Source organism: Gouania willdenowi, chromosome 3 (genome assembly GCF_900634775.1).
Source record: "Gouania willdenowi chromosome 3, fGouWil2.1, whole genome shotgun sequence".
NCBI classification, from domain to species: Eukaryota; Metazoa; Chordata; class Actinopteri; order Blenniiformes; family Gobiesocidae; genus Gouania; species Gouania willdenowi.
Genome location: NC_041046.1, coordinates 45,743,941 through 45,758,552, shown reverse-complemented (window position 1 = coordinate 45,758,552; position 14,612 = coordinate 45,743,941). Strand labels below are relative to the sequence as shown.

General features: G+C 38.4%; 1 protein-coding gene across 2 annotated transcripts in view; it reads left to right on the top strand.

Annotated features, from left to right (window-relative positions):
* The first annotated feature begins 40 nt into the window (after positions 1-40).
* The window catches only part of LOC114479415 (vacuolar protein sorting-associated protein 13C-like), a 46,262-nt gene continuing 31,690 nt past the window's right edge, over positions 41-14,612 (top strand). For both annotated transcript variants that reach the window (XM_028473092.1, XM_028473084.1), the window contains exons 1-7: positions 41-275; positions 3,196-3,239; positions 3,730-3,772; positions 3,948-4,043; positions 5,247-5,279; positions 5,686-5,775; positions 6,135-6,197. In XM_028473092.1, the coding sequence (XP_028328893.1) occupies positions 176-275; positions 3,196-3,239; positions 3,730-3,772; positions 3,948-4,043; positions 5,247-5,279; positions 5,686-5,775; positions 6,135-6,197 (469 nt within the window). In that variant the 5' untranslated portion in view covers positions 41-175. The remainder of the gene's footprint in view (positions 276-3,195; positions 3,240-3,729; positions 3,773-3,947; positions 4,044-5,246; positions 5,280-5,685; positions 5,776-6,134; positions 6,198-14,612) is intronic.

Sequence of the window (14,612 nt, the reverse complement as noted above, 5' to 3'; positions counted from 1 at the left end):
TGTGTGTGTGTGTGTGTGTGTGAGAGAGACAGGCTGGGTAGTAGAGCTCAGAGCTGATCGTCCTCAGACGCGGAAACAGCCTCAGATTCAGAGGCAGCTCTGCTCGGCCTGTCACTGCTTCACTGCTAATGGATTGAATATTGATTATTGGTCGATTGACGGAGTTCTGTCAGCCATGGTGTTTGAGTCCGTGGTCAGTGACCTGCTGAACAGGTTTATCGGAGACTACGTGGAGAACCTGGACAAGTCTCAGCTGAAGATAGGAATCTGGGGAGGTGAGACCAGAGTCTGTTCATAAAAAGCTGTTTTTTAGACTGAAGTCACACACACACACACACACACACACACACACACACACACACACACACACACACACACACACACACACACACACACACACAAACACGCACACACACACACAGAGAGAGAGAGATAATAATCGATGCACACATACTAACCCGCTCTCTCACCCTACCTGTCCAGCTGCATTCTCTGCTTAAACACACACACACACACACACACACACACACATATTAAGGGCCTGTACGACAAAGCTAAATTTCCTCTGATCGCGCTAACTTTCAGGATTTAATCAATGTGTGCTGGACTACGAAGCTGGCTAGAGCTAAATCACCATGGTAACTTAGGCTGAACGACTAACCTGGTCGAGACCAGAGGGGTATTTGATGAAACCCAGTTCAGGGTTAAACCTGGTTCTAACTAGAACAGCGGTTTCATCAAAGAGAAAACACCTTGGTTACCATAGTAACACAGTCCGTGGGTCAAACCTGCTCCTGACCAGGTTTAAGCAGCAGGCTTGGTTTAATCTGCTGAGTCACTCTCATGAAACCATGTCATCATTATTAAAGAAGTTATTTAGTGTTGTTTTAAAACACTCATTAAAGATCTATATGTTTTATTTTTAAACACCACTTTAATTTGGTATTTTTAAAGGAAATGAAACACAATATCATGGTAAATGTTTTTATATGATTTTAAATCTATACACTCATTATTACATGTTTAATGTGTAGCATATTATTAATGATATCACAGTCTCCATGTGTTTAAACCATCAGTAATAATATATAATATATAGGTGTGTATCATCACCTATGTTTACACACGGTATAAATGTGTTTATTTATTGATCAGAGATTAATAATGAGAAATCTGTGGATATACAGAGAGGGAGGGGCTTCAGGGACAGTCACAGGGCGGAGCACTGAGGCCCCCAATGACAAAGATACACTATCACTTTAAGAGATGTGCACACAGTGCACGTACCTCCGTGCACAGCTCGCCTGCAGTGTCTACAGTGTTGGATGTGACATCCAACACTGTTAAAATGTTCCAACCACAGTCAGTCTTTTTTTCCCCTAACATGTCCATTTATTTTCACTGCTCAGTAACAGATGATGTCACATCCTGTTGGTCTCAGCATGGGTTCCTATTGGCTTCTCATTCATCGTAAAAGCTGCAGCACATGCTCCGTCACTCTCTCTCAAAACACTGTCAGCTGATTGGCTGAGCTGGAGAGACTGAATCTGAGAAGAGTTTGATGAAATGGTAAAAGGGGGCGTGGTCACGGACAGCTTAGCTGAACCAGGTTTAAACCATAAGTCTGGTTCTACTGAGAACACTTTGATGAAATACCCACCAGGTTTTGTTCTGGTTAGGATTTTAACGAGTACTAAAGCCCCGCCTCCTGACCAATCAGATCTCTTAGAAAGCGAGCTGCCCAATAAAAGGTGATGTGTGAACACGTCACTGTGTGGATTTGATCTGACGCTGACAGGAGAGAATATTTAGACATCGATGCAATCCTTTGATTTACTGATGACATCATTTAGGAAAGATATAGATTTATATCTGATAGACTGATCTATAATCAGCTGATGAAGTCTTTGTTTCTGTATGCGTAGATTGGTGAAGTCATTAATTCATTCATTAATTCATTCATACGCTATAGTGAGGCTGACATCATCATCAGGAACATACTACAGTAAACTAATCCCAGTGTGTGATAAATAGATCTACCTGAATAGAAACACGTGTGTGCTGTAATAAAGTTTAACTGCAGAACTCTGTCTGTTTATCATCTAATGGATTAATATCATAAATAATCTCACACTTTTACACATTAACAGTATCAGCAGCTTCCTGTCTGAGTTCTTTAATTCCTGACTTTTCTGTAACAACAGGTTGTTTTTGGTCTGAATGATAGATTTTAATTATTCATCATTTTAAACTTAAACAATATCTAACCTGGTCGACCAAGTTATGAAGTGGATCAGATCTGAGCGAGTATAAAAGCTCCGCCTCCTGGTGCGCTGCACTAACACTGTTGCTCTTCACTGTCATCATAGATTCACATTCATTATATTTGTTTAAGATCATAAACTGTTCCTCCTGTAAAAACGCTCACTCTGCCAGGTTCTCCATTGATTGGTAAGAATCTGCAAACTCCACCCCTTTTATGTGAACGCACATGTACCCAGGTTGAAACACATGGCTTACATTAGCGTGTTGTTATCAACCTTCATAGGACAGCTTCTCTATGACAGGGAATGTTTGATTAGTTGAATCCCACTAACGGAGATTAATCCAGGATATAATTATCTAGATTCATATCATTGTGGCCATAGGCCCTATGGCCACAATGATCCCAGTGTGACAGTGATTAACTGACTTGTGTAATAGATATAATATAATAAATATAGATAATGGTTATCTATATTTATTATATCTGATATGAAAATAAAACAATGACACATAAAACAGGCATTAGTAAAACAGTATATTTATTTATATTTTAACATCAAACATCATTGTTATCTTAAAAACAGTGTAAAGCTGCAGGATGTGGAACTATAAACCAACTACAGTTATTTTAACCTAAATGAAGATGAAAAAAAAAAGCTTTATTAGTCCCACAATTGATCACAGCCTCATAAAAATAAAACACAATACATATAAATACAGCATTTAGCCTCCACTAACAATAACATCCTTTTTTAAAGTCCAAACAGAGTTTAAAGCTAACATGGCTAAGGAAAACATTTATTTTATTCTCTTTCATGTGGTGATGATGGTAGCTAACATGTTAGCTTCCTGAGCTAACAGTTGTGCTCATTGAACAACATGAAGTCTTCTCCACTCTAACGTGCTCTTTCATGTCTTTGATGTTTAAAGGTAACGTGGTCCTGGAGAACTTGAAGGTGAAGGAGAATGCTCTGGTGAGTCGACATCACCTCATCCTTTAAAGGGACAGTATTATGATTATTAGGACCTTTAGCACCATCTCATTATTTATAAAAGGTCTGTAAGTCTACGTCACACCAAAACTAAAATAATCAAATCCATTGAACTAAATGGTTTCCCAGATGCTTTAATGAGAATAATCCAGATGTTGAGTGCGTAAATAACAATCCAGATGTTGTGTGCACATGACTATCCAGATGTTGAGTGTGTCATTAATAATCCAGATGTTGATACCAGAAGCTTCAAATCAGCCATTGATTGTTTTCAGTGATCAAAGTCTCTGAGCTTTATTTTGGAGAGTCGATGTTTAGCAGGATTTAAACCTTCAGAAGAACCTGTTGATGGAGGTCAGAGGTCATCTCCATCAACGAGCTGCTAATGCTGAGAAAACTTCATCTAATGATACAGTAAATATACACTGATGTGGTGTCACACTTTAACGATGTGTGTGTGTGTGTGTCTCAGAGCGAGTTCAACGTGCCCTTCAAAGTAAAAGCAGGACAGATAGGTGAGTGTGTGTGTGTGTGTGTGTTTGTGTGTGTGTGTGTGTGTGTGTGTGTGTGTGTGTGAGTGTGTGAGTGTGTGAGTGAGTGAGTGAGTGAGTGAGTGAGTGAGTGAGTGAGTGAGTGAGTGAGTGAGTGAGTGAGTGCGTGCGTGCGTGTGGTAACTGTGTGTGTTTTCAGGGAAGCTGACGTTAAAGATTCCCTGGAAGAATCTCTACAGTGATGCAGTCGTTGCCACGTTGGATGGTTTTTATCTGTTGGTTGTTCCTGGAGCCAGTACGTTACACACTGTGTGTGTGTGTGTGTGTGTGTGTGTGTGTGTGTGTGTGTGTGTGTGTGTGTGTGTGTGTGTGTGTGTGTGTGTGTGTGTGTGTGTGTGTGTGTGTGTGTGTGTGTGTGTGTGTGTGTGAAGTTGAAGGATTAGTAGAAGGATTAGTATAGCTTGTGTATATCCTGTTCCACAAAGACCACTTTATCTTCACCTGTGAGGAGACAAATATGAACAGTGACTGACTGTCAGCAGCAGGGGGCGCTAACATACACAGATGAGCTACAGATACACTTTAAACTATGTAGCTCTGTTAGCTGCTGACCTCTGTGTAGGTCTGCTAGCTGCTAACCTATATGTAGCTCTGCTAGCTGCTAACCCCTGTGTAGCTCTGCTAGCTGTTAGCTGCTAACCCCTGTGTAGCTCTGCTAGCTGTTAGCTGCTAACCCCTGTGTAGCTCTGCTAGCTGTTAGCTGCTAACCCCTGTGTAGCTCTGCTAGCTGTTAGCTACTAACCCCTGTTTAGCTCTGCTAGCTGTTAGCTACTAACCCCTGTGTAGCTCTGCTAGCTGTTAACCCCTGGGTAGCTCTGCTAGCTGCTAACCCCTGTGTAGCTCTGCTAGCTGTTAGCTGCTAACCCCGTGTAGCTCTGCTAGCTGTTAGCTACTAACCCCTATGTAGCTCTGCGAGCTGCTAACCCCTGTGTAGCTCTGCTAGCTGTTAGCTGCTATCCCCTGTGTAGCTCTGCTAGCTGTTAGCCCCTGTGTAGCTCTGCTAGCTGTTAGCCCCTGTGTAGCTCTGCTAGATACTAACCCCTGTGTAGCTCTGCTAGCTGTTAGCTGCTAACCCCTGTGTAGCTCTGCTAGCTGTTAGCTACTAACCCCTGTGTAGCTCTGCTAGCTGCTAACCCCTGTGTAGCTCTGCTAGCTGTTAACTACTAACCCCTGTGTAGCTCTTCTAGCTGCTAACCCCTGTGTAGCTCTGTTAGCTGCTAACCCCTGTGTAGCTCTGTGAGCTGCTAACCCCTGTGTAGCTCTGTGAGCTGCTAACCCCTGTGTAGCTCTGCTAGCTGTTAGCTACTAACCTATGTGTAGCTCTGCTAGCTGCTAACCCCTGTGTAGCTCTGTTAGCTGCTAACCCCTGTGTAGCTCTGCTAGCTGTTAACCCCTCTGTAGCTCTGCTAGCTCTGTCACAGCTTTTATTTTGTTACAGCTGGATGTCAGTGTACTTCCTGTCCATACAACGGTAAGCGCTAACGTTGACTTGTTCAACTCACAAGCTACATGCTATTCCTTCACAATAAAAGTCTCCCTCTTTGGGCTATGTGTTTTATTATGAAGGAGCTCATTAACAGGGTGGTTTCTTTGTGATCTGATTGGGTCTTTATCACTCACACTGACCTACTGGGAAACACCAATCAGAGACATTTGATTTCTCAGTCCTTTGTACTGGTCTGTACTGGTCTGTACTGGTCTGTACTGGTCTTACTGGTCTGTACTGGTCTTACTGCTCTGTACTGGTCTGTACTGGTCTTACTGCTCTGTACTGCTCTGTACTGGTCTGTACTGGTCTGTACTGGTCTGTACTGGTCTGTGCTGGTCTGTACTGGTCTGTGCTGGTCTGTGGTGGTCTTACTGGTGTGTTTTTGCAGAGATAAAGTTTGATGCTGATAAAGAAGAACGCTACCAACAGGAGCTCAAACAGAAGGACCTTCAACGCATCGAGGACGCACTGAGCAAAGGTGGGATACCCTGACCTTTGACCTCTGGATCTGTGATCTCTGATCCTCATACGTACATCTAACGTCCCATGGGTCTGATGCTGAGACATTAATTCACTGTTGGCTACTGTCTACCATCTACTGGGTGTCTCACACCTGTCCTCCTGAGGTCCTGTCCAGGTCCTCCTGTCTCTTCTGTCCCATTGTTTGTTCCCAGTTCTTCATTGTGTGTTTAACTCTAAACATCCTCACATCTCTACACCATCAGAACCAACTGTACATGTATGACTTCATCATCATGCTTCAAAGATTTTATTAACTAAGATGGCTAATAGTAGCTAGGCTAACGAGCTAATGTGTGTGTCCTCATGCTGCATCAGAGCCGCACAACAAGGAGCTGCTACACACCTTAGAGAGCCTGGTGTGTAGGGACCCACAACATGGTAGTACACACAGCATGTGCGTGTGTGTGTGTGTGTGTGTGTTCTCTCTGGGGCAGATTTACTAACAACGCTCACATGATGCTCTGATGTGTGAACATGTGAAGTGGATCAGCTGTGAGATAAATACTGTGAACACATTAATGCATCACCCTGGAAGAGTTTGTGTTCAACGTTCAGCGTTACACACTGACAGGAACACAGAGAACACACACTAAGGCTGCTGTAGAAGATGGAGCAGAAACCAAAGGAAAAGAAGATGTTTAATGCTCCAGTTAAGCTTTGTGGTATCAATAAACAAACTATAGTCTACATGAGCAGCTAGCTAAACTGAAACTATAGTTTACATGAGAAGCTAGCTAAACTGAAACTATAGTCTACATGAGCAGCTAGCTAAACTGAAACTATAGTCTACATGAGAAGCTAGCTAAACTGAAACTATAGTCTACATGAGCAGCTAGCTAAACTGAAACTATAGTTTACATGAGCAGCTAGCTAAACTGAAACTATAGTCTACATGAGAAGCTAGCTAAACTGAAACTATAGTCTACATGAGCAGCTAGCTAAACTGAAACTATAGTTTACATGAGCAGCTAGTTAAACTGAAACTATAGTCTACATGAGCAGCTAGCTAAACTGAAACTATAGTCTACATGAGCAGCTAGTTAAACTGAAACTATAGTCTACATGAGCAGCTAGTTAAACTGAAACTATACTCTACATGAGCAGCTAGTTAAACTGAAACTATAGTTTACATTAGCAGCTAGTTAAACTGAAACTATAGTTTACATTAGCAGCTAGTTAAACTGAAACTATAGTTTACATGAGCAGCTAGTTAAACTGAAACTATAGTTTACATGAGCAGCTAGTTAAACTGAAACTATAGTTTACATGAGCAGCTAGTTAAACTGAAACTATAGTCTACATGAGCAGCTAGCTAAACTGAAACTATAGTTTACATGAGCAGCTAGCTAAACTGAAACTATAGTCTACATGAGCAGCTAGCTAAACTGAAACTATAGTCTACATGAGCAGCTAGCTAAACTGAAACTATAGTCTACATGAGCAGCTAGTTAAACTGAAACTATAGTTTACATGAGCAGCTAGTTAAACTGAAACTATAGTTTACATGAGCAGCTAGTTAAACTGAAACTATAGTCTACATGAGCAGCTAGCTAAACTGAAACTATAGTTTACATGAGCAGCTAGCTAAACTGAAACTATAGTCTACATGAGCAGCTAGCTAAACTGAAACTATACTCTACATGAGCAGCTAGTTAAACTGAAACTATAGTTTACATTAGTAGCTAGTTAAACTGAAACTATAGTTTACATGAGCAGCTAGTTAAACTGAAACTATAGTTTACATGAGCAGCTAGTTAAACTGAAACTATAGTTTACATGAGCAGCTAGTTAAACTGAAACTATAGTTTACATGAGCAGCTAGTTAAACTGAAACTATAGTCTACATGAGCAGCTAGCTAAACTGAAACTATAGTTTACATGAGCAGCTAGCTAAACTGAAACTATAGTCTACATGAGCAGCTAGCTAAACTGAAACTATAGTCTACATGAGCAGCTAGCTAAACTGAAACTATAGTCTACATGAGCAGCTAGTTAAACTGAAACTATAGTTTACATTAGTAGCTAGTTAAACTGAAACTATAGTCTACATGAGCAGCTAGCTAAACTGAAACTATAGTCTACATGAGCAGCTAGCTAAACTGAAACTATAGTTTACATGAGTAGCTAGTTAAACTGAAACTATAGTCTACATGAGCAGCTAGCTAAACTGAAACTATAGTCTACATGAGCAGCTAGCTAAACTGAAACTATAGTCTACATGAGCAGCTAGCTAAACTGAAACTATAGTCTACATGAGCAGCTAGTTAAACTGAAACTATAGTTTACATGAGTAGCTAGTTAAACTGAAACTATAGTCTACATGAGCAGCTAGTTAAACTGAAACTATAGTCTACATGAGCAGCTAGCTAAACTGAAACTATAGTCTACATGAGCAGCTAGTTAAACTGAAACTATAGTCTACATGAGCAGCTAGTTAAACTGAAACTATAGTCTACATGAGCAGCTAGTTAAACTGAAACTATAGTCTACATGAGCAGCTAGTTAAACTGAAACTATAGTCTACATGAGCAGCTAGCTAAACTGAAACTATAGTTTACATGAGCAGCTAGCTAAACTGAAACTATAGTCTACACGAGAAGCTAGCTAAACTGAAACTATAGTCTACATGAGCAGCTAGCTAAACTGAAACTATAGTTTACACGAGCAGCTAGCTAAACTGAAACTATAGTCTACATGAGCAGCTAGCTAAACTGAAACTATAGTTTACATGAGCAGCTAGCTAAACTGAAACTATAGTCTACATGAGAAGCTAGCTAAACTGAAACTATAGTCTACATGAGCAGCTAGCTAAACTGAAACTATAGTTTACATGAGCAGCTAGTTAAACTGAAACTATAGTCTACATGAGCAGCTAGTTAAACTGAAAGTATAGTTTACATGAGCAGCTAGTTAAACTGAAACTATAGTCTACATGAGCAGCTAGTTAAACTGAAACTATAGTCTACATGAGCAGCTAGCTAAACTGAAACTATAGTTTACATGAGCAGCTAGTTAAACTGAAACTATAGTCTACATGAGCAGCTAGTTAAACTGAAACTATAGTTTACATGAGCAGCTAGTTAAACTGAAACTATAGTCTACATGAGCAGCTAGCTAAACTGAAACTATAGTCTACATGAGCAGCTAGTTAAACTGAAACTATAGTCTACATGAGCAGCTAGTTAAACTGAAACTATAGTCTACATGAGCAGCTAGTTAAACTGAAACTATAGTTTACATTAGTAGCTAGTTAAACTGAAACTATAGTTTACATGAGCAGCTAGTTAAACTGAAACTATAGTTTACATGAGCAGCTAGTTAAACTGAAACTATAGTTTACATGAGCAGCTAGTTAAACTGAAACTATAGTTTACATGAGCAGCTAGTTAAACTGAAACTATAGTCTACATGAGCAGCTAGCTAAACTGAAACTATAGTTTACATGAGCAGCTAGCTAAACTGAAACTATAGTCTACATGAGCAGCTAGCTAAACTGAAACTATAGTCTACATGAGCAGCTAGCTAAACTGAAACTATAGTCTACATGAGCAGCTAGTTAAACTGAAACTATAGTTTACATTAGTAGCTAGTTAAACTGAAACTATAGTCTACATGAGCAGCTAGCTAAACTGAAACTATAGTCTACATGAGCAGCTAGCTAAACTGAAACTATAGTTTACATGAGCAGCTAGCTAAACTGAAACTATAGTTTACATGAGCAGCTAGCTAAACTGAAACTATAGTCTACATGAGCAGCTAGCTAAACTGAAACTATAGTTTACATGAGCAGCTAGCTAAACTGAAACTATAGTCTACATGAGAAGCTAGCTAAACTGAAACTATAGTCTACATGAGCAGCTAGCTAAACTGAAAGTATAGTTTACATGAGCAGCTAGTTAAACTGAAACTATAGTCTACATGAGCAGCTAGTTAAACTGAAAGTATAGTTTACATGAGCAGCTAGTTAAACTGAAACTATAGTCTACATGAGCAGCTAGCTAAACTGAAACTATAGTTTACATGAGCAGCTAGTTAAACTGAAACTATAGTCTACATGAGCAGCTAGTTAAACTGAAACTATAGTTTACATGAGCAGCTAGTTAAACTGAAACTATAGTCTACATGAGCAGCTAGCTAAACTGAAACTATAGTCTACATGAGCAGCTAGTTAAACTGAAACTATAGTCTACATGAGCAGCTAGTTAAACTGAAACTATAGTCTACATGAGCAGCTAGTTAAACTGAAACTACAGTTTACATTAGTAGCTAGTTAAACTGAAACTATAGTTTACATGAGCAGCTAGTTAAACTGAAACTATAGTTTACATGAGCAGCTAGTTAAACTGAAACTATAGTTTACATGAGCAGCTAGTTAAACTGAAACTATAGTTTACATGAGCAGCTAGTTAAACTGAAACTATAGTCTACATGAGCAGCTAGCTAAACTGAAACTATAGTTTACATGAGCAGCTAGCTAAACTGAAACTATAGTCTACATGAGCAGCTAGCTAAACTGAAACTATAGTCTACATGAGCAGCTAGCTAAACTGAAACTATAGTCTACATGAGCAGCTAGTTAAACTGAAACTATAGTTTACATTAGTAGCTAGTTAAACTGAAACTATAGTCTACATGAGCAGCTAGCTAAACTGAAACTATAGTCTACATGAGCAGCTAGCTAAACTGAAACTATAGTTTACATGAGCAGCTAGCTAAACTGAAACTATAGTTTACATGAGCAGCTAGCTAAACTGAAACTATAGTCTACATGAGGAGCTAGCTAAACTGAAACTATAGTCTACATGAGCAGCTAGTTAAACTGAAACTATAGTCTACATGAGCAGCTAGTTAAACTGAAACTATAGTCTACATGAGCAGCTAGCTAAACTGAAACTATAGTCTACATGAGCAGCTAGTTAAACTGAAACTATAGTCTACATGAGCAGCTAGTTAAACTGAAACTATAGTCTACATGAGCAGCTAGCTAAACTGAAACTATAGTCTACATGAGCAGCTAGTTAAACTGAAACTATAGTCTACATGAGCAGCTAGTTAAACTGAAACTATAGTCTACATGAGCAGCTAGTTAAACTGAAACTATAGTCTACATGAGCAGCTAGCTAAACTGAAACTATAGTTTACATGAGCAGCTAGCTAAACTGAAACTATAGTCTACATGAGCAGCTAGCTAAACTGAAACTATAGTCTACATGAGCAGCTAGCTAAACTGAAACTATAGTTTACATGAGCAGCTAGCTAAACTGAAACTATAGTTTACATGAGCAGCTAGCTAAACTGAAACTATAGTCTACATGAGGAGCTAGCTAAACTGAAACTATAGTCTACATGAGCAGCTAGTTAAACTGAAACTATAGTCTACATGAGCAGCTAGTTAAACTGAAACTATAGTCTACATGAGCAGCTAGCTAAACTGAAACTATAGTCTACATGAGCAGCTAGCTAAACTGAAACTATAGTCTACATGAGCAGCTAGTTAAACTGAAACTATAGTCTACATGAGCAGCTAGTTAAACTGAAACTATAGTCTACATGAGCAGCTAGCTAAACTGAAACTATAGTCTACATGAGCAGCTAGTTAAACTGAAACTATAGTCTACATGAGCAGCTAGTTAAACTGAAACTATAGTTTACATGAGCAGCAAGTTAAACTGAAACTATAATCTACATGAGCAGCTAGTTAAACTGAAACTATAGTTTACATTAGTAGCTAGTTAAACTGAAACTATAGTTTACATGAGCAGCTAGTTAAACTGAAACTATAGTCTACATGAGCAGCTAGTTAAACTGAAACTATAGTCTACATGAGTAGCTAGTTAAACTGAAACTATAGTCTACATGAGTAGCTAGTTAAACTGAAACTATAGTCTACATGAGCAGCTAGTTAAACTGAAACTATAGTCTACATGAGCAGCTAGCTAAACTGAAACTATAGTCTACATGAGCAGCTGCTAGCTAAACTGAAACTATAGTTTACATGAGCAGCTAGTTAAACTGAAACTATAGTCTACATGAGCAGCTAGCTAAACTGAAACTATAGTCTACATGAGCAGCTAGTTAAACTGAAACTATAGTCTACATGAGCAGCTAGTTAAACTGAAACTATAATCTACATGAGCAGCTAGTTAAACTGAAACTATAGTTTACATTAGTAGCTAGTTAAACTGAAACTATAGTTTACATGAGCAGCTAGTTAAACTGAAACTATAGTCTACATGAGCAGCTAGTTAAACTGAAACTATAGTCTACATGAGTAGCTAGTTAAACTGAAACTATAGTCTACATGAGCAGCTAGTTAAACTGAAACTATAGTCTACATGAGCAGCTAGCTAAACTGAAACTATAGTCTACATGAGCAGCTGCTAGCTAAACTGAAACTATAGTTTACATGAGCAGCTAGTTAAACTGAAACTATAGTCTACATGAGCAGCTAGCTAAACTGAAACTATAGTCTACATGAGCAGCTAGTTAAACTGAAACTATAGTCTACATGAGCAGCTAGTTAAACTGAAACTATCGTTTACATGAGCAGCTAGCTAAACTGAAACTATAGTCTACATGAGCAGCTAGCTAAACTGAAACTATAGTCTACATGAGCAGCTAGCTAAACTGAAACTATAGTCTACATGAGCAGCTAGCTAAACTGAAACTATAGTCTACATGAGCAGCTACTTAAACTGAAACTATAGTTTACATGAGCAGCTAGTTAAACTGAAACTATAGTTTACATGAGCAGCTAGTTAAACTGAAACTATAGTTTACATGAGCAGCTAGCTAAACTGAAACTATAGTCTACATGAGCAGCTAGTTAAACTGAAACTATAGTTTACATGAGCAGCTAGTTAAACTGAAACTATAGTCTACATGAGCAGCTAGTTAAACTGAAACTATAGTCTACGTGAGCAGCTAGTTAAACTGAAACTATAGTTTACATGAGCAGCTAGTTAAACTGAAACTATAGTTTACATGAGCAGCTAGCTAAACTGAAACTATAGTCTACATGAGCAGCTAGCTAAACTGAAACTATAGTCTACATGAGCAGCTAGTTAAACTGAAACTATAGTCTACATGAGCAGCTAGCTAAACTGAAACTATAGTCTACATGAGCAGCTAGTTAAACTGAAACTATAGTCTACATGAGCAGCTAGTTAAACTGAAACTATAGTCTACATGAGCAGCTAGTTAAACTGAAACTATAGTCTACATGAGCAGCTAGTTAAACTGAAACTATAGTCTACATGAGCAGCTAGTTAAACTGAAACTATAGTCTACATGAGCAGCTAGTTAAACTGAAACTATAGTTTACATTAGTAGCTAGTTAAACTGAAACTATAGTTTACATGAGCAGCTAGTTAAACTGAAACTATAGTTTACATTAGCAGCTAGTTAAACTGAAACCATAGTCTACATGAGTAGCTAGTTAAACTGAAACTATAGTCTACATGAGCAGCTAGCTAAACTGAAACTATAGTTTACATGAGCAGCTAGTTAAACTGAAACTATAGTTTACATTAGCAGCTAGTTAAACTGAAACTATAGTTTACATGAGCAGCTAGTTAAACTGAAACTATAGTTTACATTAGTAGCTAGTTAAACTGAAACTATAGTTTACATTAGCAGCTAGTTAAACTGAAACCATAGTCTACATGAGTAGCTAGTTAAACTGAAACTATAGTCTACATGAGCAGCTAGCTAAACTGAAACTATAGTTTACATGAGCAGCTAGTTAAACTGAAACTATAGTTTACATTAGCAGCTAGCTAAACTGAAACTATAGTTTACATGAGCAGCTAGTTAAACTGAAACTATAGTTTGCATGAGCAGCTAGCTAAACTGAAACTATAGTTTACATGAGCAGCTAGCTAAACTGAAACTATAGTCTACATGAGCAGCTAGTTAAACTGAAACTATAGTTTACATTAGAAGCTAGTTAAACTGAAACTATAGTTTACATTAGCAATTAGTTAAACTGAAACTATAGTCTACATGAGTAGCTAGTTAAACTGAAACTATAGTTTACATGAGCAGCTAGTTAAACTGAAACTATAGTTTGCATGAGCAGCTAGCTAAACTGAAACTATAGCAGCTAGCTAAACTGAAACTATAGTCGACATGAACAGCTAATTAAACTGAAACTATAGTTTACATGAGCAGCTAGCTAAACTGAAACTATAGTCTACATGAGTAGCTAGTTAAACTGAAACTATAGTCTACATGAGCAGCTAGCTAAACTGAAACTATAGTCTACATGAGCAGCTAGTTAAACTGAAACTATAGTTTACATGAGCAGCTAGCTAAACTGAAACTATAGTCTACATGAGCAGCTAGTTAAACTGAAACTATAGTTTACATGAGCAGCTAGCTAAACTGAAACTATAGTCGACATGAACAGCTAATTAAACTGAAACTATAGTTTACATGAGCAGCTAGCTAAACTGAAACTATCGTCGACATGAGTAGCTAGTTAAACTGAAACTATAGTCTACATGAGCAGCTAGTTAAACTGAAACTATAGTCTACATGAGCAGCTAGTTAAACTGAAACTATAGTCTACATGAGCAGCTAGCTAAACTGAAACTATAGTCTACATGAGCAGCTAGTTAAACTGAAACTATAGTCTACATGAGCAGCTAGTTAAACTGAAACTATAGTTTACATGAGCAGCTAGCTAAACTGAAACTATAGTCTACATGAGCAGCTAGTTAAACTGAAACTATAGTTTACATGAGCAGCTAGTTAAACTGAAACTATAGTTTACATTAGAGGCTAGTTAAA